The sequence below is a fragment of the Hippocampus zosterae genome, chromosome 10 (assembly GCF_025434085.1).
Source record: "Hippocampus zosterae strain Florida chromosome 10, ASM2543408v3, whole genome shotgun sequence".
In the NCBI taxonomy this organism is placed as follows: Eukaryota; Metazoa; Chordata; class Actinopteri; order Syngnathiformes; family Syngnathidae; genus Hippocampus; species Hippocampus zosterae.
Genome location: NC_067460.1, coordinates 22460432 through 22481399, shown reverse-complemented (window position 1 = coordinate 22481399; position 20968 = coordinate 22460432). Strand labels below are relative to the sequence as shown.

At 45.4% G+C, this 20968-nt stretch overlaps 2 protein-coding genes across 3 annotated transcripts; one reads left to right on the top strand and one right to left on the bottom strand.

Moving 5' to 3' along the window:
* Positions 1 to 9846: 9846 nt before the first annotated feature.
* Positions 9847 to 14962, top strand: LOC127608927 (F-box only protein 40). 2 transcript variants are annotated; one of them, XM_052078463.1, is made up of 3 exons: positions 9847 to 9862; positions 11511 to 13260; positions 14795 to 14962. In XM_052078463.1, exons 2-3 carry the CDS (start codon positions 11539 to 11541, stop codon positions 14960 to 14962), a joined length of 1890 nt encoding a protein of 629 aa, XP_051934423.1. In that variant the 5' UTR covers positions 9847 to 9862; positions 11511 to 11538. The 2 variants fall into 2 exon arrangements, with proteins under 2 accessions (XP_051934423.1, XP_051934422.1); XM_052078462.1 differs by lacking the exon at positions 9847 to 9862 and having other exon boundaries at positions 11412 to 13260.
* A 629-nt stretch (positions 14963 to 15591) lies between these two features.
* Positions 15592 to 16862, bottom strand: ttc36 (tetratricopeptide repeat domain 36). Its single transcript, XM_052078633.1, has 3 exons — positions 16626 to 16862; positions 16198 to 16386; positions 15592 to 16011 (listed from the first exon to the last, which is right to left on the bottom strand). The coding sequence occupies exons 1-3, from the start codon at positions 16729 to 16731 to the stop codon at positions 15740 to 15742; spliced, it is 567 nt and encodes a 188-aa protein (XP_051934593.1). The 5' UTR covers positions 16732 to 16862; the 3' UTR covers positions 15592 to 15739.
* Between the last annotated feature and the right edge of the window lie 4106 nt (positions 16863 to 20968).

Here is a 20968-nt window from a genome sequence, read left to right as displayed (position 1 = left end):
CATTCAGCTGCGAAATCATTGAATCCGAAAGAATTATTTTAGAATATTTAGAACACAATATGGTAAATGTTAATCCGACATAGGCGGCCCGGTAGTCCAGTGGTTAGCACGTCGGCTTCACAGTGCAGAGGTACCGGGTTCGATTCCAGCTCCGGCCTCCCTGTGTGGAGTTTGCATGTTCTCCCCGGGCCTGCGTGGGTTTTCTCCGGGTGCTCCGGTTTCCTCCCGCATTCCAAAAATATGCATGGCAGGCTGATTGAACGCTCCAAATTGTCCCTAGGTGTGAGTGTGAGCGTGGATGGTTGTTCGTCTCTGTGTGCCCTGCGATTGGCTGGCAACCGATTCAGGGTGTCCCCCGCCTACTGCCCGGAGACGGCTGGGATGGGCTCCAGCACCCCCCGCGACCCTAGTGAGGACCAAGCGGTACGGAAGATGAATGAATGAATGAATAATCCGACATATTCACTCATTTTGTTGCGATCCACTTGGTGGTTCAATCCAAACTATCCTCCGCTGTCCGCACCCTCCACCCCCCTCCCATCGTTAAGTTCAAACAACTTCCACGGTGACAGGAAGAAGCGACGATATAACGGGCGGCTGTTTGTTGTCCTCCCCTCACACTTCTTCAGAGGAGGCAAGATAATCTGATGGTGACATAAAAAAAAAAGTCTATGAACGAAAACAAATACAACCCCCCCCCCAAAAAAACAGGCAAGGCTTTAGATCAGGCCAATACGAGAAGAGGCGTCTTTTCGCTGAGCTTCCTTTACCCTCGATTGGCCTCAATGCTACACGGGCAATCGAGCCTAGCATTTTTTGTGTGGGCTCAATGCATACAACGGATAGAAAAATGTTCAAACGCCGTTTTTATTTTATTTTTTGGTCAATAGTCAGTTAGACTCCTCCACTGCGGTGCCAGCAAATATCTGCGCGGAGAAGCCACCTAAGATACTTGATCAGAGTGATGGATGTCGGTGAGCCCCGCCGCGCAGCCTCGACATGCACACCTGCTGCCTGCGCCCCACTTATTGAATCCATGAATCAATTTAATGAGCACGAGACGGGGCTCCGGCCTTCAATAAACGCCCCGGCCGGCTCTCCGCGCTCTACTTTCGACCGCGGCGCCGGGGCCATCGGCGCTTGACTACTTTGGTCTTCCCGCTAACAACGTTCCAAACGCCCCGTCGTACCTTGAACGAGTTCGATGCGGCTTGAGAAAGAGAAGCAGACACCTCGTATTGGTAATCGATACTGCGGCAGGGAGGTGATGGCTGGTGCCGTGATGCGTCCAATTTAGAGCGGAACACTTTCCGGGCCTGACTGGGGCCATGCCATGATTTCCCAACGGAATTCGCTCCGCATCTACCTGCTCTCGGTGCGCTCGTCAGCCTGTTCCTGCCAGTTGCCGTCATCCACTTCCTGGTGTCAGGCGCACCGTTTTGCTTGCATTGGCTTGCTGTTGCTGTTGCTGCAGCCAAAGCAGGATATCACAATCCAATTCACAAGTAAGAACTAGTTTTGGCATCCAGTGATCAGTTCAATTGATAATTTACAATCTTTTGATAGTTTTAGTACAAGCAAACGTTAAAGATGGAAGGATCCGCAGAGGGTCCCTTTTCAAATGACCTGGATCGCATGCCTGCTTAATTTTCTTCTATGCCACCCTCGTATGTTTTTCATCTGCTATGTGACGTGCATTCCACTTAAGCCAGGCATGTCCAAACTCCGGCCCGCGGTCGAATTTCATCCGGCCCTCGGCCCCTGTCATAAAATCAGTGCCGTCTGGCCCGCAGGTTGGGCGCAATGGAACACGTGTTGCATTGACTGAGGTCTCGTAGACTGGTGAGTGATGTTTCATAGAGTACTGCTTCCCTCTAGTGGCTAAATGAGTAATAGCATTCACTAAATGAGTAATAGCATTTAGACACTAGAGGGCATCACTCACGAGTTAACAAGACATCACTCCGTGTTTATATTGACTGATATGTCATATTTCAAATGATCCTTGCAGTTGTGGATATGTGTATTGCTTGTTCATTTAACTGTTGTTCGAGTCAAAGGTTTTGTGACTATTGAAAAGTCATAGTGATACATTTTATTGTTTCAAATCAATCCATTTGCACTCAGGAGACTTCTGTTTAAGAAAAAGTCAAGTGGATAAGCAGTTGCATGTGATATACCTGTTTCAAATGAACCAAAAGAAATTCTTAAGATTGTTGAAATTAAAATAAAAATGGAAATGTGAAACAGACTGGCTTACTAAAATTTGTTGTATTGTTCAATGTAAAGAATGTCAGCCAAGGTCGGCCCCCCCGACATTTTACCACATAAAATCTGGCCCCCTTGGCAAAAAGTTTGGACACCCCTGACTTAAGCGTTTTACTTCACTCCCACCCACCGCCGCTTCCTTCCACGATATAATGAACGCACGTCACTCCACCGATTCAACCGCCGGTGGTCTCGCGTCATCACGAGGTCATCGCGCAAAGGACAAACGGTCGCCGTTTAGACAGTCTGTGCCGCAGCATCCTTCGAACCAAAGACATTTTTCTTCATCCGCCGGCGACGCGGCGCCTAATGGAGCATGAGAGTGACGGTCCCGCCGTTTTTTTCCGCATCCTCCCTACACCCCCCACACACTCCGTTTGTCGTGTTGAGTCACAGTCCTGTTTGCAGGCGAGAGGCCATGTTGCGCGAGTCAGGCCTGACTTACGGGTAAATACGGCCGGCGGTAATTGGAGATGGACGCGGCCTGGGAGTTTTTCATACCTTTCGCGTCCGCGTTCCTCAGCGGTCGCAGACAGCAAACTAAATGCTGTCGTCAGTGACACCTTCTTCCACCGCAACACGTACCAGGAGCGTTGATCATATCGTGTTGATGGTGTGTGTGACTTCTTACGGGAAAAGGTGTCTTATCGCCTAGCTGTTCCTTATCTCTCAGCAACGCGCCGACTATTTAAACTGAACCACCTGAGACGAAATTATACCTGTACGATGCAGTTTGCCTGCATTTTTTCCCTTTTTGTCCCGCAGAGCCCCAATAAAAAGAACGAGATCACAGATACAAGCGGCCGAAATGAGTTTTCTGCGCAGGGTGTCCGGGCTCTCCCTTAGAGATAAGGTGAGGAGCTCGGTCATCCGGGAGGGACTCAGAGTCGAGCCGCTTCTCCTCCACATCGAGAGGAGCCAGATGAGGTGGCTTGGGCATCTGATTCGGATGCCTCCTGAGCGCCTCCCCGGTGAGGTGTTCCGGTCATGTCCCACCGGGATGGGACCCCGAGGAAGACCCAGGACACGCTGGAGAGACTATGTCACCCAGCTGGCCTGGGAACGACTCGGGATCCCCTGGGGAGAGCTGGACGAAGTAGCTAGGGAGAGGGAAGTCTGGGCTTCCCTGCTAAAGCTATTGGCCCCGCGACCCGGCCCCGGATAAGCGGTAGATAATGGATGGATGGATGGATGCAGCACAGCCAAGCGACACGAAGTTGAGAAAGCGGACATGACGCTTTTGGTGACTTTTTCAAATTAGGGACATAGACACTGCTCATAGCAATGAAGCCATCGCAGATACTTGCGTAGACTGTATTGCGTATAAGACTGCAATATATTGAACCACTGCTTTTGGGTTCAAATTCATCACGTAAAAATGTCAATATCGAGCTGTCCGATTGACTGGATATTTCAAAAATCCTAAAGATTAGAATCACTGCATGTGATTTGATCGTTACAAAAACACACAGGTTGTTGGTTGAATACTACATCGTATTTTCACGACCATCCGACACGTGGTATTAAAAGGCGCAGTGTCAGTTACGAGTGCTACTTCTGTATGTAACACATACACAAGATACACTGCATTTTTGGATGCAGGCATGGTAAAATGTATGCTAGCTTTAAAAAAAATTATGGTAGCATACACGCACTCTAGCGTATGTTTTTAGATAGGCAACGGGAGCAGAACTGAGTTTGGTGGTACTTGATTGAAGTATTTAACAATGTACTCAGATTATTTTTGGATCGATCCAATTTTTTCGAACGCTCCAACTCCTCGCGCAACCGTTGTTCGTATCGCTGCCGCAACGGTACCATTTTACGCGTGCCGCGGGAAACCATCATGTTAAACTCTACTCGGAGAGCTTCTTCGAATATTTGTGTTTTCGAATGTTAGCGCGGCGGCCCGGTATTCCAGTGGTTAGCACGTCGGCTTCACAGTGCAGAGGTACCGGGTTCGATTCCAGCTCCGGCCTCCCTGTGTGGAGTTTGCATGTTTGCCCCGGGCCTGCGTGGGTTTTCTCCGGGTGCTCCGGTTTCCTCCCACATTCCAAAAATATGCATGGCAGGCTGATTGGACGCTACATGGCTAACTTGATGAAAACATTGGCAGCAGGTGTGCAAGCTGGAGGGAAAGCCCCCTGCCCGCCTCTGCCACCTGCTGGAGACACACAAGAAGAGGATCATGACATTTCCATTGCCCGGTAGTCCAGTGGTTAGCACGTGGGCTTCACAGTGCAGAGGTACCGGGTTCGATTCCAGCTCCGGCCTCCCTGTGTGGAGTTTGCATGTTCTCCCCGGGCCTGCGTGGGTTTTCTCCGGGTGCTCCGGTTTCCTCCCACATTCCAAAAAACATGCGTGGCAGGCTGATTGAACACTCTAAATTGTCCCTAGGTATGAGTGTGAGCGTGGATGGTTGTTCGTCTCTGTGGCCTGTGATTGGCTGGCAACCGGTTCAGGGTGTCCCCCGCCTACTGCCCGACGACAGCTGGGATAGGCTCCAGCACCCCCCGCGACCCTAGTGAGGATCAAGCGGCTCGGAAGATGAATGAATGAATGAATGAATGAATGAATGAATGTTAGCGCCCCCCCCCCAATCTGTGTTTCTTTAAACATCCCACGCAAATAACTACACACGTTGGATATTTCAAGCAAATGGATCGACATTGTTGACGAAACAATGTAACAGAAACCTACTTTAGAAATGACCAGCAACCCTTCGATTAGTCCTTGGATTTGATTTGTCACAGCGTTCTGCTTCATGGTTGTGCAATCACCGCGACTGTTTTTTTTTTTTTAAACTTCCACATCCACGCCATTGCTTCGGCTGGTTGCGCGGGTAACTTTTACTCATATAAAAGTTCTTTGGGGTGGAACAAGAGCAAAGAGATAAATTGTGTCATTGCACTTTATCATTGGACTGGCTCACAACAAGCTGTTTTACTGCTTTCATGAATTTTATAAGAGCTGTCATTTATTACGGCGGCGGTATATCGGGCGTGAAATGGCGTGCCGCCGCCGCCGCCAACTTCCATGGCGGCTCCTTCTTATTAGCTCTGCAAATGAGCGAAGCGAAATTTCTAATTTACAACTTGCGGCACCATTCTTTGGGTGTACTCGCTATTAATGATGCAAAGTGACACGGCGCACTTCCTGCCCCAAGGGGGAACCTACACGGGGCTCGTTACTAGCTACTTTTAATTAGTCTTTGTAATTAAAAGACGAATAAAAGGTTGCCCCGGAAAGGCTGCGGGCAAAATTGATATGCCAATAAACATGTTCGTCTCTATTGGTCAATGGTCTCACTTGCGTCGAGGTTGAATTGTTGACGGATTGCGAGGAGACGCACGTGACGCCGTCGTCATGACTTGGCGGGAGGGCGGTTCATCCAGAAGCCACCGCCATCATATTCTCCGAAAAGCATCGACTATTCAGCGGACCCGACAGCGCTGGAGTGATTCATGGTGTCGGGTTAAACAGACCGTAATCGCCCAATGATTTTCACTTTTAATCACTTGTATGGGCCTTTTGCACTCCTCTCAGATTGAAATGGAGAGAAACCTTTCAAAGTTAAACGTCCCAGAAGCTGCACAATACTGAATTCGACAAGTGGGACAACCTTGTTACGTTGTGTTATATTTTGCAACAGCATGCGAGTGCTTTTGTCTTTGTTACAGTAAAAAAAAATACAGGTATATATAATAATAATAATACATTTTATTTGTGGGCGCCTTTCTAGAAACTCAAGGACACCTTACAACAAGCAGTTAAAATCACGAGTACAATGTTAAAAACAACATCAAATAAGATAAGAAAAAATACAAATAAATAAATACATAAATAAAATAATGGCTTTATGGTCTGAGTGAATAGGCTATATATTCTAGCCTATAGCCTATAGGCATATATATATAGCCTATTGGCTATATATATATGCATATATATATATATATGCATATATATGCATATATATATGCAAATCCTGAGATTTGAAAATAAATACTTCTGCAAGTGTATTGTTGTTGTTTTGTTTTTTTGGTGTGCTTCTATGTGATGATGCCACACCGTTACAGCAAAGTCAAAAGTGAGAAACGTCTTTTTCGACCTGTATGACAGTTAAGGCTGTTTAGAGTGTTACTTAAAAAATTGCCTGTGCCAATAAAGCTTCTAAGATGGTGATAGCTGTGATTCTATTCACAATATTAAAATCTGTGGGAGAAACCTGAAGGGAAAAAAAAATCATAAGTCTCTGCTGGTATGAACTCGGCGATGAACTCTTTTTTTAAAAATTCAAACCCCCGTATTTTCCTTCCCTCCACTACCCCTCGCCTATGTTGTCCCATCACGTTAGCCTCTTTATTAACACGTTTGCAGGGTTTAATAAAAATGGAAATTCCCAAACGGGGCCAATCTTTAAGAGGAATGGCAATAAGAGGAAACCATCGGCTGGAATTGGAAGAGATTTATAGGAGCTTCTGCAGACCGTAAAGGATGCGCTTGCTTCCCAAACTTCCAACTAGTGACGCTTTTATTTGCCCTGCCGTGACACTGACACTTTATGACTGGTTTCGAATTTTAATTTTAAAAAAAAAAGCTTTTTTTTTTTGGCCCCTCCTGCGTTTCGCTGTCATATATCAGAACATTAAATAGCATGACACCGAGCCTCTGTGAATGCTTAAACTGTGGCCTCCAAAATGGACTTGTTGGAATGATTCCCCTTTGGAGATATTCCGTGAGAGATGAGTGAGGAAATTAATTGCATTACAACAAACTGATGCTTGAGATGCACTCTGAATGTTCGACACAGAGTACTTATTTGATCTGTTGCATTGTTCTCAATGTTGCACACGCCTAAACAGGACAAGAATGGATGGATGGAAAATTCGTAGGTCACATCACCAGATGGCCACTTTGAAATTAATTACTTTATATTAATGTACCGGGATGGAAAAATTAATCCAATTCAAACTGACATCGCAATGTATTAGAATGCTATTTTCTAATTGCAAAGACTGCAATTTTAGAAAACAAACAGCTATGTATTGTACATATATATGTGTGTATACTTTATTTTTTTTCATATTGTCTCTAGATATGTTTTTTTAAATATTAGTTACATTGTTCAAACCTAACTTGGTAAATGACCTCTAAAATTCTGCCGCACCATCCGCAGCAACAGAGTCAGACACACACAAAATGACATTTATTCGAAGAGTACTAATGAGGAACGAGAATAGGTCACATTTGGGTTAACGTTAAATGCTGTACAGCTAATGTTTACGTTTAAATCAAACAAAATATACACAACTTACCTGTAAGTCTGCTAGTTCGATGCAACCTTCGAGGAGAAATAGCTGGCAATTCTGGCTGGTGCATTACGAACCACTTTAACTGTAAAAAATAAATCCGCAAACCAGGAACTCGTCATGGCAAGGGGGTTTACTGTATTCGGACGAAAAAGCAACAGACTTTTTTATTTCACCACAATGCCATATGTTGGATCTGATTGAGCACTGCCCACCGCAACCCACGCTTTAAATACATCTTTATCCGACTTTATTGCCGCGGAAAATTCAGAAACCATGCCGCAGTTTCCAGTCCTGTCTTTACAGCTTTAAACATCATTCAAAATTCGGAACCCCCGCAGAACCGCACGGCACTTCGACAGCAAGATAGCCTGCCCATAAAATCAAATATATGGTGATTGCGGCGCCTATATGGATGAAAGCCAGACAGCTGCCTGTGATAACGTCTCCATTGTGGATGTGTCGGGCCGGAGGAGACTTGCATGATGCACACTATAAATTGGTCGATCTCCAGTGTGTGTGTGTGTGTGTGTGTGTGTGTGTGTGTTTGGAGGGCGGGGGGGATATATGATAGTGCAGTCGATGTAAATAAGTGCCATTAGTTAAAGTTTGCAGGACCCAATCAATGAATCTTCATCCAGCTTAAAAACACATGACATGAATGTAGACGCAAAGAAGGCGATCGCATTCGGCATATTAAACATATACGGTGGTGCCTTGAGATACAAGTGCCAGAGTGTACGAGATTTGGGAGATAACGTACGGGCGATTTTTTTTTGGGGGGGGGGGGGGTTGTATTTTCGACATAAGGTAGAAGCGCTGTATTGTGTCGGCTTGTACAACTAGTGAAAATTTTATCCCCAAAAAATCTAAAGTTTAACTCTAAAACTAAACACAAAACAAAAAGAATTACATGTCGTGTACAGCATTGAAAAAAAACATTCCCTTGAGAGCAGCCCGATAGCCTGATGCTAACGTATAATGGAAAGGCTATTCACAAGCTAACAGTTAGCCTCAATAACGGCGGTTTTAGAGGGCTTTAAGCAACGCGTACTCACACGAACGGTGATCAGCACATGCAGGAAGGTAACATGACTATTTTCTACTTTATATAATTTATCCTATATGAAAAGTTACTAACATTACAGCATCTGAGTCACTTACGTACTATTCTTCTTCGTTTGTGTGCATCACAGTATTGTACTGCCTCCAGGTGACCAAGGTGGGTACAACAGAAGCGGCAGGACAATAATAAAATAATAGGAAGGGGACACTCTGAATCAGTTGCCAGCCAATTGCAGGGCACACAGAGACGAACAACCATACACGCTCACACTCACACCTCGGGACAATTTAGAGCGTCCAATCAGCCTGCAATGCATGTTTTTGGAATGTGGGAGGAAACCGGAGCACCCGGAGAAAACCCACGCAGGCCCGGGGAGAACATGCAAACTCCACACAGGGAGGCCGGAGCTGGAATCGAACCCGGTACCTCTGCACTGTGAAGCCGACGTGCTAACCACTGGATACCAGGCCGCCCTAAATATATATAACCTCAAGAAAAAAAATGTGGTTTAGAAAACGATTGCGGCTCTGTAATTTTTGTTGATAGAGTAAGACTGTCACCTAGTGGATGAAAGTGGTCAAAACATTTATGATGGGAATATTCCTAGAGGCTGTACAAAGATAAAAACACAATAACTATTAACAAATGTGGTACCACAAACATAAATGTTTCTTAACTGTTCTTTTTATTACTTTAAGACAGGAAAAAAAAACATATTTTTAACATGCATTTACTATACTTAAAGTTGGTTTATCATTCATGGTGTAGTTAGTTTCGTCCAAAACACGCGAATATTTTGTTTATTTAATTCTTAAATACAGAAAATACGTCCAACAAATGGCGAAAATGGTATTAAATTTTTTATATTTTATGAACTTTGCCCAAAATACATCCTGAGTTTCATCATTTATGCATTTATTTATATTTGCGTATTTTATTAAGTCATTATTTTTTCTGGACATTGGTTAATTAACTGCTTTTTTTTTTTTTTGTCAATGAAATTTTTCAAATAACGTTGAAGTGTTTAGTGTTGGGTTTATCATGCACCAAAATGAGAGTTGGTGTCGGCTGTAACTTGACCTTGGCCCTCCTGTAAAGCTGTGACAATGGCGCCCCGTCCCGGGGCCTCCTATTACGGTCCAGGCCCTTCTATTTATAAAGAGCAGACGCGGTGCAAGAGGTCAGTCAACGCGAGGTGACGCCAACTCAAGAACAGAAGGTGAGAAATATTTGCTTTAACTGCAGCGGCTGGGAATGTTTTTGATGCTGAAATGTCTGGCTGAGAAAAAAAAAAAATACTTGTTCTTCTGATGCGGATGCTCATTTTTAAGAAGACTTTTGTGATTAATACAATGCAGAATTACAATGTCTATTTTTTCAAGGAAAAAAATGCTCAACCATCACCTGTACACTTTTTTGGTCATGTAATTGGAGTAGCCCTGTTGTTGTTTTATTGAAATACCAATTTCATTGTAGCACTAATCTCAGAAGGTTGCAAATAATGAGAATGTTCCAAATTTCAGTTCAAGAGTACATTGTTAGCTATGTGAGCTGATGAAAATCCAACTAATTTTATCATCTATGAATCCCTTTTTGTTTACCGGGTTTGCTGTTCAGGGTCTATTTTAAAAATAATACTTTTTTTTAAAAAAAACTAGAGCATTAGTCACAGCATCTCGTTTGATGATGTCATTTCTGCCGGGTCAGGCTACCCACTTTTTTTTTCTTTTCCTCCAAATGGTTGAAAAAAGGAGTTTAGTAACAACGTTATATGTATGTGATGAGACATGATTCCTGAATTTCATTCATTCATTCATCTTCCGTACCGCTTGATCCTCACGAGATTGATTTAGAGTGTTCAATCAGCCTGCCATGCATATTTTTGGAATGTGGGAGGAAACCGGAGCACCCGGAGAAAACCCACGCAGGCCCGGGGAGAACATGCAAACTCCACACAGGGAGGCCGCAGCTGGAATCGAACCCGGTACCTCTGCACTGTGAAGCCGACGTGCTAACCACTGTACCACCGGGCCGCCCTGATTCCTGAATTTCTGCAATTTAAAATATATTTAATGTGACAGGCCAAAAAATGGTTTACGAATGACAGAGAATACAGAGACATGGGCATTATTCTACACCTTTTGGTCTTTGGTCTGCATTTGGATTTTATACTTAGCCTGTTGGTTTGCTTTAAACGAAACTAAAATTTAAAAAAAACACAAACAAAAAAAAAAAAACAAAGCATGCCAGCCCAAAATGATGATGTAAAACTGGGATTTGGGGTTTGGTCCTCACCAGTTTCTTGTTTGCCGTTTTCAAATCTGTTCTAAACAAAGGAGGGGAAACAAACTGGACTTGGATTCTGAAAAAAAATAAACCATAACACAAAGTGAATTGGGCGGCCCGGTAGTCCAGTGGTTAGCATGACGGCTTCACAGTGCAGAGGTACCGGGTTCGATTCCAGCTCCGGCCTCCCTGTGTGGAGTTTGCATGTTCTCCCCGGGCCTGCGTGGGTTTTCTCCGGGTGCTCCGGTTTCCTCCCACATTCCAAAAATATGCATGGCAGGCTGATTGGACACTCTAAATTGTCCCTAGGTGTGAGTGTGAGCGCGGATGGTTGTTCGTCTATGTGTGCCCTGTGATTGGCTGGCAACCGATTCAGGGTGTCCCCCGCCTACTGCCCGGAGACGGCTGGGATAGGCTCCAGCACCCCCCGCGACCCTAGTGAGGACCAAGCGGCTCGGAAGATGAATGAATGAATGACAAAGTGAATTGTATCCAAAAATGACATCCTTAAGTCAAGTACAAATGGCTGAAATAAGTTTCATCCTGAAAACATTTGTACTCTCTCCTTCCCACCTCTGCAGTTACTCCAATCCGATCGTTCACAGCAGGATGCCCGCCGTCCTCCACGAACACTGCGAGCGGTGTTACGCCATCGGCTGCCAGGCGCCGCCTCGGCTCTCCGTCGGCTGCGTTGTGATCCGATGCCCCAACGACTGCGGCGCCTCCCTGCACGCCTGCAAGGGGGACGAGCACCGGCTCCTGTGCCCCAACGAGACGGTTCCTTGCCTCAACGCCGGCTACGGCTGCCCGCTTAGCATGCCGCGGCATCGGCGGGCCCGCCACCTGGAAATTTGCCCCGCCAGCGTGGTCAGCTGCTCTCAGGAGTGGAACCGCTGGCCCGTTCCCGACGACGACGACCCGAGTTTCTACAGGAACGTGTCCCAACAAAGCCAACGGCACCTTGACGTCGCCTTGGCGCTGAGGGATCAAGAGCTGCTCTTTAAGTCGATCAAAATGAAGAGCGTTTTCCCAGAGTTGACCATGACGGATCCGGACGATTTCGACGTTGAGGTCACAAATTTAGCGGAGGTGATGGAAGAGAAAGCAAATGACACCACGAGTGATACGTTGGACACGGAAAGCCTCGGCAAATTCAGCTCCTGGGAGAAAATATTCACCAAGGAGATGAACGGCTGCCAGCAAACCAGCAAAAATGAAGCTAAAAAGGCGTCGGCGAGCGGAAGGAAAATCGAGCCGCCGCGGGAAAGTTCCTCGCGTGAGAACGGAGCTTCTGGCCTGGCGCCTTGGCAGGACGGCGTCTTGGAGAAGTTGGGCAAGGAGGCCAATATCGGCGAGTACAACATGTACCTGGTGCACAACGGAGCCATGCTCATCAACTTCGGACAGCTCGCCGCCTGCACCCCGAGGGAGAGGGACTTTGTTTACGGGAGCCTGGAACCCATCGAAGTCCAATCGGTCCGTTCCTTCAACATTCCCAGCAGCTATCGAGCCAAGCGCTGCCGCCTGAAGGACCCCAGTCGCGAGGTCAAGGTCGCGCACCAGAGCGTCGACACGGCGGATCTCAACGTCTCGGAGGAGGATCTCCCGAAATGCGACGAGGAGGTGAGCGCCACGCTACTGTGCTGTCTGGAGAAAGAATTCAAAGGACATCTCATCTCCGAGAGCGCCGGTCTGGACGGGCTTTACGTCAACGTGGGGACGCAAACGTACGACTTTGCTTCAGCGCCGTTTCCGGCCCGGGCGTCGCTCGCTGACGTCATCGTCGGCAAACCGCCGCGTCTGTACCTCGACACGGAATCCGAGTCGGTCACCAGGCGACACAACAAGAGCAGCTCGGCCTTCAGTCACACGTGCGGCCTCTTCTTCCGCCGCGACGAGTACCCGTCGCACTTCAGGAACGTGCACGCCGACATCCAGGCCGGCCTCGGAGGCTGGTTCCTGCAACGCTGCCCCCTAGCGTACCTCGGATGCACTTTCGCCCAGACTCGGTTTCAACCGGGCGGCCAACCGGCTGAGGTCAAATACCATCCCGGCGTCGACAAGCTGGTTGTCCGCCCACATGTCCCGCGGGAGCCGTTCGAGGGGATCGAAGCGTCTCATCACCCGGACTATTTGAGCCAACTGCCGCTGGAGATCCTCCAGCGAGTCGCCGGATACTTGGACACGTTCACCTTGTCGCAATTGTCGCAGGTGTCGCGTCCGATGAGGGAAGTTTGCGCAACCTTGTTGCAAACCCGAGGGATGGTCTCCCTCAAGTGGGAGAAGAAGACATACTCCCACGGGGGGAGCTCCTGGAAGAGCCGAAAGAAAGTAAGTAGCCACCCGCGCATCCATTTTCTAGGAGTTCTTGTCCTCAATAAGTGAGCTCGGGTCGATCGCAAGTGAAATTGGACTGGTCGCCAGCCAATCGCACGGCCGATCAACACTCACAACCGTAACCAGAGTGCCCTGAGAGAATTCTCGCGATGTTCCACCTGAGATTCGAACCCGGATCCTCCCGAGTCCCAGTCTAGCTAACGACTCAACCGTATTAAAATGTCCCCGTTTGGATTTCATTTTGAGTAAAGTGTATTCGTGCAGTGTTATCACATCCTCACTGCTATCCAACTCTTACCTTGTTAGCCGTCAGTGGAAAATGTCAGCCATTTTAAACAGCTGCCACGTTGTAAACACCAGCCAGACTCTCGGCACGCCTCTGCAACAATACAAACTATGCTGGGAACATTTCGTCACTTCACTATTCTCGACCTGAGTAGGTCATGTTTAAGATATGCGCAAACGCTATGCGACATACACTTGAGAGACCAGAAGTATTGGGATCTTTTGGATCTTAAACCGCCGGGGTCTGTGAGCTGGCAGCTTCACGTCCGCATAATAGTTTGTCCAATTCAAGGTTTGAGGTTTTGTGTGAAAAGTCTTGGCACATTTTTAACTCAATGTGCTCTTGATAAGATTGAAAGGGCAAAGGCGGTATATTTACGTATGGACGGGGATCACAAGACAGGCAGCATGCTAATCAGGTGATGTGATGCGAATGTCCTGACAGCGGGCCAGCGAGGCGATCATCCGTGGACACGGTACATTGATAACACAACGTGACCGACAGCTGAGCATGTGCTCCCGAATGAAGGTCGTAAATTGTTGTACGTTTTGAAATGGACACAAATAATAACAGGGCGGCCCGGTAGTCCAGTGGTTAGCACGTCGGCTTCACAGTGCAGAGGTACCGGCTTCGATTCCAGCTCCAGCCTCCCTGTATGGAGTTTGCATGTTCTCCCCGGGTCTCCGTGGGTTTTCTCCGGGTGCTCCGGTTTCCTCCCACATTCCAAAAATATGCATGGCAGGCTGATTGAACACTCTAAATTGTCCCTAGGTGTGAGTGTGAGTGGTTGTTCGTTTCTGTGTGCCCTGCGATTGGCTGGCAACCGATTCAGGGTGTCCCCCGCCTACTGCCCGGAGACAGCAGGGATAGGCTCCAGCACCCCCCCCCCCCCCCCCCCCCCCGCGACCCTAGTGAGGATCAAGCGGTTAGGAAGATGAATGACAAATAATAACACCCTGTACTCTCACGCGGCATGGGAAATACCTGGTTGACAGTACAAAAGTAGATTTTTTTTCTGGCATCTACATTAAGCGTAAAACTCAAACCGGATGTTCTTTCCACTCATTTAAAAAAACGGCTCATTATTTTCTCCGGGCTTGACTGAGACATGAACGATATTTTAATTTATGAGTGCCAAGACAACGTTTGAGTGAACTTCCCCTTTAAGTAGCACAAGGATTGGGAGTACAGTACCTCTGTTTACCGAATTCTTCATCCGTGTCCATGTGTTGTGCTCGGCAGGTTTGGGAGTTTAGCTCGTTGTTTTGCCCAGTGGAGCGATGGTGCTTCAGCGACTCGCCCTCCATGGCCGACCACCTACAAAGATGCTCTTTCTATGAGAGGGAGCGGCGCACAGAGCCCGTGTCTCTAGGTGGCCTACAGGAGGTCAGCAGAGAGACAAGACATTAAAATGCAACAAGCAGTAATTGCCCGGGTATTGTGGTTCTCTACTTATAACTGTTTTTTTTTCCTGTAGTCGCAACGGATAAAAATATGTTTACTCTTTCTGATATACCTTAAGATCCCTCCTGAGCGCTGTAAAGAGCAAATATTTGTGTCAAGGACGTATTTTAAGTGTGATACGTCTTAACTGTTTATGATCTTTGTATGTAGGGGCGGAGCTAAATTTGGCCTAGTTTGTTTGGCAAATTACCGACAAATTTCGCCAATGCATATACATCAGCACTTTCGGTGCATTCAGCTAGCATCAAGCTCCCCACTTTGAACTGTTTAGAACGTGATTTGAATAAATAAATATATTTTAAAAATGTTTTAGATCATATTGGATTGTGTTAGTGTACCTAATGAAGTGTCGAGTTTATGACAACCGCACACTCATGTCCGTAATGGTTGAACACTGCTGTTATGTTTCGATCTGGTTACTTTTGGTTTTGATTCCTCGTGTGCCCTTTTTTCGCCACCTGTTCTCGTTATCAGTGTTCCTTGTGTGTAACCAATTAGCCCCCTCAATCCTCTGTGTGTTGTTCAGGTGTTTCTCATTGTCTCGTCACTTAGCTTGTATTGTATGTACAATTTTGCAATATTGACAACACATTTTCAGGACGTGGCAGCTCATGAAAGGTTTACTTCGTTGTTTAATTGAGACCAAAACATTGGTGTACAAACAATCAAAAAGGCGATTTTCAATAATATATCTCTTAGGATGCAAAAAGGTTTGCGTTATGACTACAGCGGCGGCTCGCACACATCGGGGTTGCGCAGTTTGCCGATGACTTGACGCAGCATCTTGTTGCAAAGCGCAGCGTACGGGTTAAGCAGTACCGCCTGCTGGCGGGCAAACTCGCTGCCGAGCGCTGCCGCCTTCCGGAAGTCCTGGTGTGCCTCGTCGTCCTGCCCCGCCAGCCTGTGCAGGAGACCTCGCTGCACCAGCGCCTGGCAGGCCGTCCTCCCCCGGCCCCCGCTCAGTGAAATGGCTCGGTCTAGGTCTTCTAGAGCGCCTGAGGACAGAGAGGATCATGTTTGGAGACCAAAAAAAAAAGGGGGTTTCAATTTTGCTGTGCAGTGCAGCAACACAAACAGAACAAAACAATTATCACAGGCATATATTCTTTATCCTCTCTGAAACATTACAGATATTCACTCATTATCATCATTAGAATCATTGTTTTTGTTGTTAGTAGTACCTTCCCTGTTGCCCTGCAATCGCAAGGTCTGCGCCCGGTTGTTGTAGGCCGACGCACGCTGGGGCAAAATGCTTATAGCCCTGCCAAACAGCACAAGAGCCTCCCGCAAATCCCCCGTCTCGGCCGCAGAGACCCCACGAGTTTCCAAGTCCTTTACTTGCCTCAGTGAGTCCGCGTCAAAGAGGCCGTCTGGCATGGGAGAGATAAAAGGCCTGGGAAAAGGGCACTTTTGAAAAAGACACAATCTCAGCAAGCTTAAGAAATGTCAGCTAAACTTCAACAAAGAAAAAAAAAAGCAGATGCAAAATCACGATGAACAAGATTAAATGCAAAATTACATTCAACTGAACTGTGTTGAACAATTTCAATTTTCATCTGATTTGACCCTCAGTGGAAATCATTTCTCCGTTCCCTGCATCCAGGCTCACCATCGTCCTTTAATTCTTCTTCCTGATCCAGGCCGGGCACGTCCCCAAAGGGGGTGTTGGGGCTGAAGATGGCCTGCAGAACCGCTCGGTCATGCTCCGACGCCATTGTGATTTAACAAAAAAAAAAAAAGCGAAAGGTGGAGAAAAATAAACAAACCAACAGGAGAAACGATTGCCAGTTTACAGTAAGAGTAGAAAGTGCTGATTTGGACCTGGATTGCAAAAAGTGCAGCCGGCCAATCGGGTTTGGGGGCGGTAGAGGAGGTGGACTTTGAGCACATCTGTGTGTGGTTATCCGCAATGACACTGCATGGTGATGGGAAGCCTTTCAGAGCAGACAAAAAAGATACTGGATGGGTCCAAAATGCATAGAAAGCTCCCACGCAATCTTTGTTCATCTATTCATGCTGGTGACATGTAGTGACAGGCAAAATCGGTAAATGCTCTCCCACTGAATGAAAAATTGAACTGTGTGCCCACTTTGTGTGACATTTTTATTTGGTGGTGTGCAGTGAGATTTTCTTTTTTTTTCTCCCCCAAATGTAAAATATTGCACGTGCCTTGCTTTTATAAAGGTTGTGATTTTTGGTAACAGCAGACACTATCTTCGGTGGCCTAGATTTAATCTTGTTGAAGCTGAAAATAAAATACAGTACAGTACATTTTCTTTACTTTTTAAAATGGATATACAATATTCTTTTTCGAGGTTGACTCAAAGCTGCTATTTCATATTCCTCTTCAATTATTTTTTTTTTCTATGTAGAATTTTAGTCTTGATTCTTGAACTCTCCCCGTAACTACTTGGTTTCATTTTATTGTTGTATTTATAATTCATTGTATAGTTCATATCTCCAATCCATCTCTATATAATGTGCATTTACAACAGCTCCTATACTTTTTGTTCTTCTACTTTCTTGCTTTCATAACTTTGCTGCTGTAAATTGGGAATTTCTCCACTGTGAGTCGAATAAAGGTTTTCTTATTTTGTTTATTTTTTTAAACAATTACAAATTTGATCAATAATATTAAATTAATACAATGTAATATAATCAATTACTAAAATTAAATGCGAACCCTGGATGATTTATAAAATAAATAAGTAGACTCAACAAAGCCAAACACGCCTGGTAGTTTCATCATTTACCACTAGAGGGAAGCATTGCACTTCTAATTTGTGCTATGCTCCGGTCGCCTCTCTTTGTGTTCATCAATTGTGCACAGTATACTTTATTTTTTGCCTTTTACGGACAAAATGATCCTTCCATCCGTTATCTGAGCCGTTTATCCTCACGAGGGTCGCCGGCTTCCTGGAGCCTATCCCAGGTGACTTTGAGGCGGACGTGCTAACCAGTTGACTACCGGTGAGCTATTTTGAAAACAAACTTTTTGGGCAAGTGTTCACACCTCCCCTCTCTACACATCCCCACAATGTTAATTGGAGGTAATTAATTTCCTGTACTCACCTGTACAAGCAGACAATCATATGATCAGAAGTCCACTCAAAGAAAGAAAATAATTCATTAGCGGTGATAGCTACTTTTGGCGGTGATTGAAACCTTGACCTTTTAACCCTTCAAACCGGTAATGGCTCGTTTCAACCAAGGGATAGGGTTTGAAATTGCTGTTTGAAACCAAGTTTGACATTTCAACGTAGAATTTCAAGCCTACTTGATGGTTTGAAATGAGGGTTTCAAGCTTGGGTTGCCGTTTCAAATTTGGGTTTTAACCAGAGTTCAATCGTGTGACATCAGTCACCCCCCATCCATTTTCTGTCCTTGAAAAGCTTGCGTTTGTCCCCTGATCAGTCATGTCTGCTGTAGTCTATATATAGCGCCTTGAGCAGCCTCCATTTGAATGGGAGTCAAATAAGACAGTCTGCGGATGATTCATATGCGAGTGTGTCAGGCAGTACATACAGCTGTGTCATCACACTCTTATTTGTCAGCTGTGGCCCAGTTCGAATGACCGAGGACGAGAATCCCGCTGAGCTTCCAAGGACTGGCTGACATGCCGGATGGAATTCAGGCTACATCTAAAAAAAATTAAATAAAAATTAAAAAATAAAAAATAAAGTCTCACTTCATAAGCAGCTTAGTCCATTTTGGCAGTAGCTCCCTTTGAAGTCTGGGGATCGTTACCTCCGCCAGGGGTGAATACCGTGCGAGGCCTACATACCGGTTAAGGAGTAGCACATGTGCTTGAGTGGTGTTTCACGACTTTTTATGGAGCCAAGGCACACATTTTACATGAGTGAAAAATCAGAGAACATCACTAAATAAAAATGTCACAAAAAGCATAGACAGATCAGCCTTCCCACACCACAAAAAATGTTTTCTGCACAACAGTGACTTTTATGCTGACAATTTTTCTGAACATCTGAAGAGTTGTTTTCTTCTGTAAAATACCAACAACACCAATGAAAATGTGCGTTTGTTTGTCAAAGAATGTATTGACAAGGAAGCACCAGTGTAACAATGATACATTTATCACACATTTAGTAGTATTAGTAGTAGTATTTAGTAGCGTGTGTACACGCACGTCTGTATGTGTGTGCGCACGTGTGGGTGTGTGTGTGTGTGTGTGTATACATACGCGCCGACATTACATCATCACTTCAACTTCAATTATTATTCAACAATTATTAAAGACAATTTAATAATTAAATTATGTGAAGTAAAATTGTAAATAGTACTGCGATTTATCCATTGTGTTCATATTGTATTTAATTGAAAGATGTTTGTTGTTTTTTTTTTTTCTCTTTCTCCTTTCTACATACATTCTTGCTGCTGGAGGCTGTAAATTTCCCCAGTGTGGGACGAATAAAGGATATCTTATGTCTTATGAATTGAAAAAGTCTGTCATATTTTCTCTCTTTCATAACACTCTTTGCACTAAACCAAAGACTTTGATCAATCACAAGCTTGAATGTTGTGAAACACGGTGAGCTCATCCAAAAGAGATAGAATGCTGCTTGCCAAAGTTTTTTTTTTCTGAAACATTCCCCGTTTGCTAATCAATGCAAAGCTACCCAAAACTCTTTTTGCCCACTCCAAGAGTTGATGGCAATTGGCGTTGATGTTGTTCAGAGTTGATATAAAAATATTGTTTTTGGCGCCATCTTGTTTACCAAGGAAATAATTTGCAGTATAGAGTTCCATTTAGTTAGGCCATATCCTGGTTTCATGAAATAAAAAATGTTTTGCCACCAGCTTGTAGCGTGGGTGTCAATTATTCGCTGATTTTTGCTGTTCATAGGAGGCCTCCGTCACTCGCTCGTGGGCGTTAATGGTACTTTTCTATCGACAAGGAAATTGGCGCCATCTTATGGTACATTAGGACGTGAAAGAAAGAAGCACAAACAGTTCGAGAGCTGTGAATCTTGAGCTTTCAAGTCAGAAATGGGTGAACATATTCACATTTTCATCCGTTTCAACCGAGTCAAGTGTTGTCATGGCAGGATGCACTTGAGAAACTGCTCTCTGGTTTTGTGTGTGTGTATGTGTGTGTGCGTTCACGCAGGCCTTTGAAAGTCCTCCATTAGAAAGGGAAATGAGCTCACAGGGAAATCCAAGGAGACTTGTTCACCTGCTTTTGCCTCAAAAGCGAGTCGCGGCTCGGGAGCTTATTTAACAGTTGATGTCCCGCGGCGTTGCGCTTTATACAGGGACGGCATTTGGAAAATGGAAAGCTATCATGGCGAAAAAATGGAGGCCTCACGCAGACTCACGTTTGCCTGGTCACTTTCTTTTCTCTGTGCAGTGCGGCTTGGCCGCCAAAGGGTGGCGCACTCACACTGAGCTTTTCGAATAAGGTCTACCGGAAGAAGTGTGTACACACACTCGCACACACACGCTTGAATAAAACATGGCTCTTCTGTATGCCTTCAGCAATACAACATCAAGACGCGTCTGGATGAGAGAAGCCATTTTGTCTTACTCTGGATATACACCACATGCCTATATCTCATATTTTTTCCATGTAGTGTACATATCAAGTGTCACACACTCGCTGTGTTGACAATGATGGATCACTTGAACACATGAATAACCTGAAATACGAAAAACAAATTGCTACAACAGTATATAACTCGACAAGCGTCAAAAGTAGTGACAACATTGAAGCAAACCAATACAAATAAATTTCGTGTAAATGTGAAGTATGACATATAGGGTTGAGTTGGCCTCGGCTGATTCCCCTCCACCCTCCATTTTTGTATTTTTTCAAGCATGCACATTAAGTATTCTTTCAGTTTGGATGTCGTGAAAGACGGCACTCGTTATCACAGAGAACCTTCAAAATGCAAATCATATTTCATGTGAAAAATCAAGCAAAACTTCAGACAA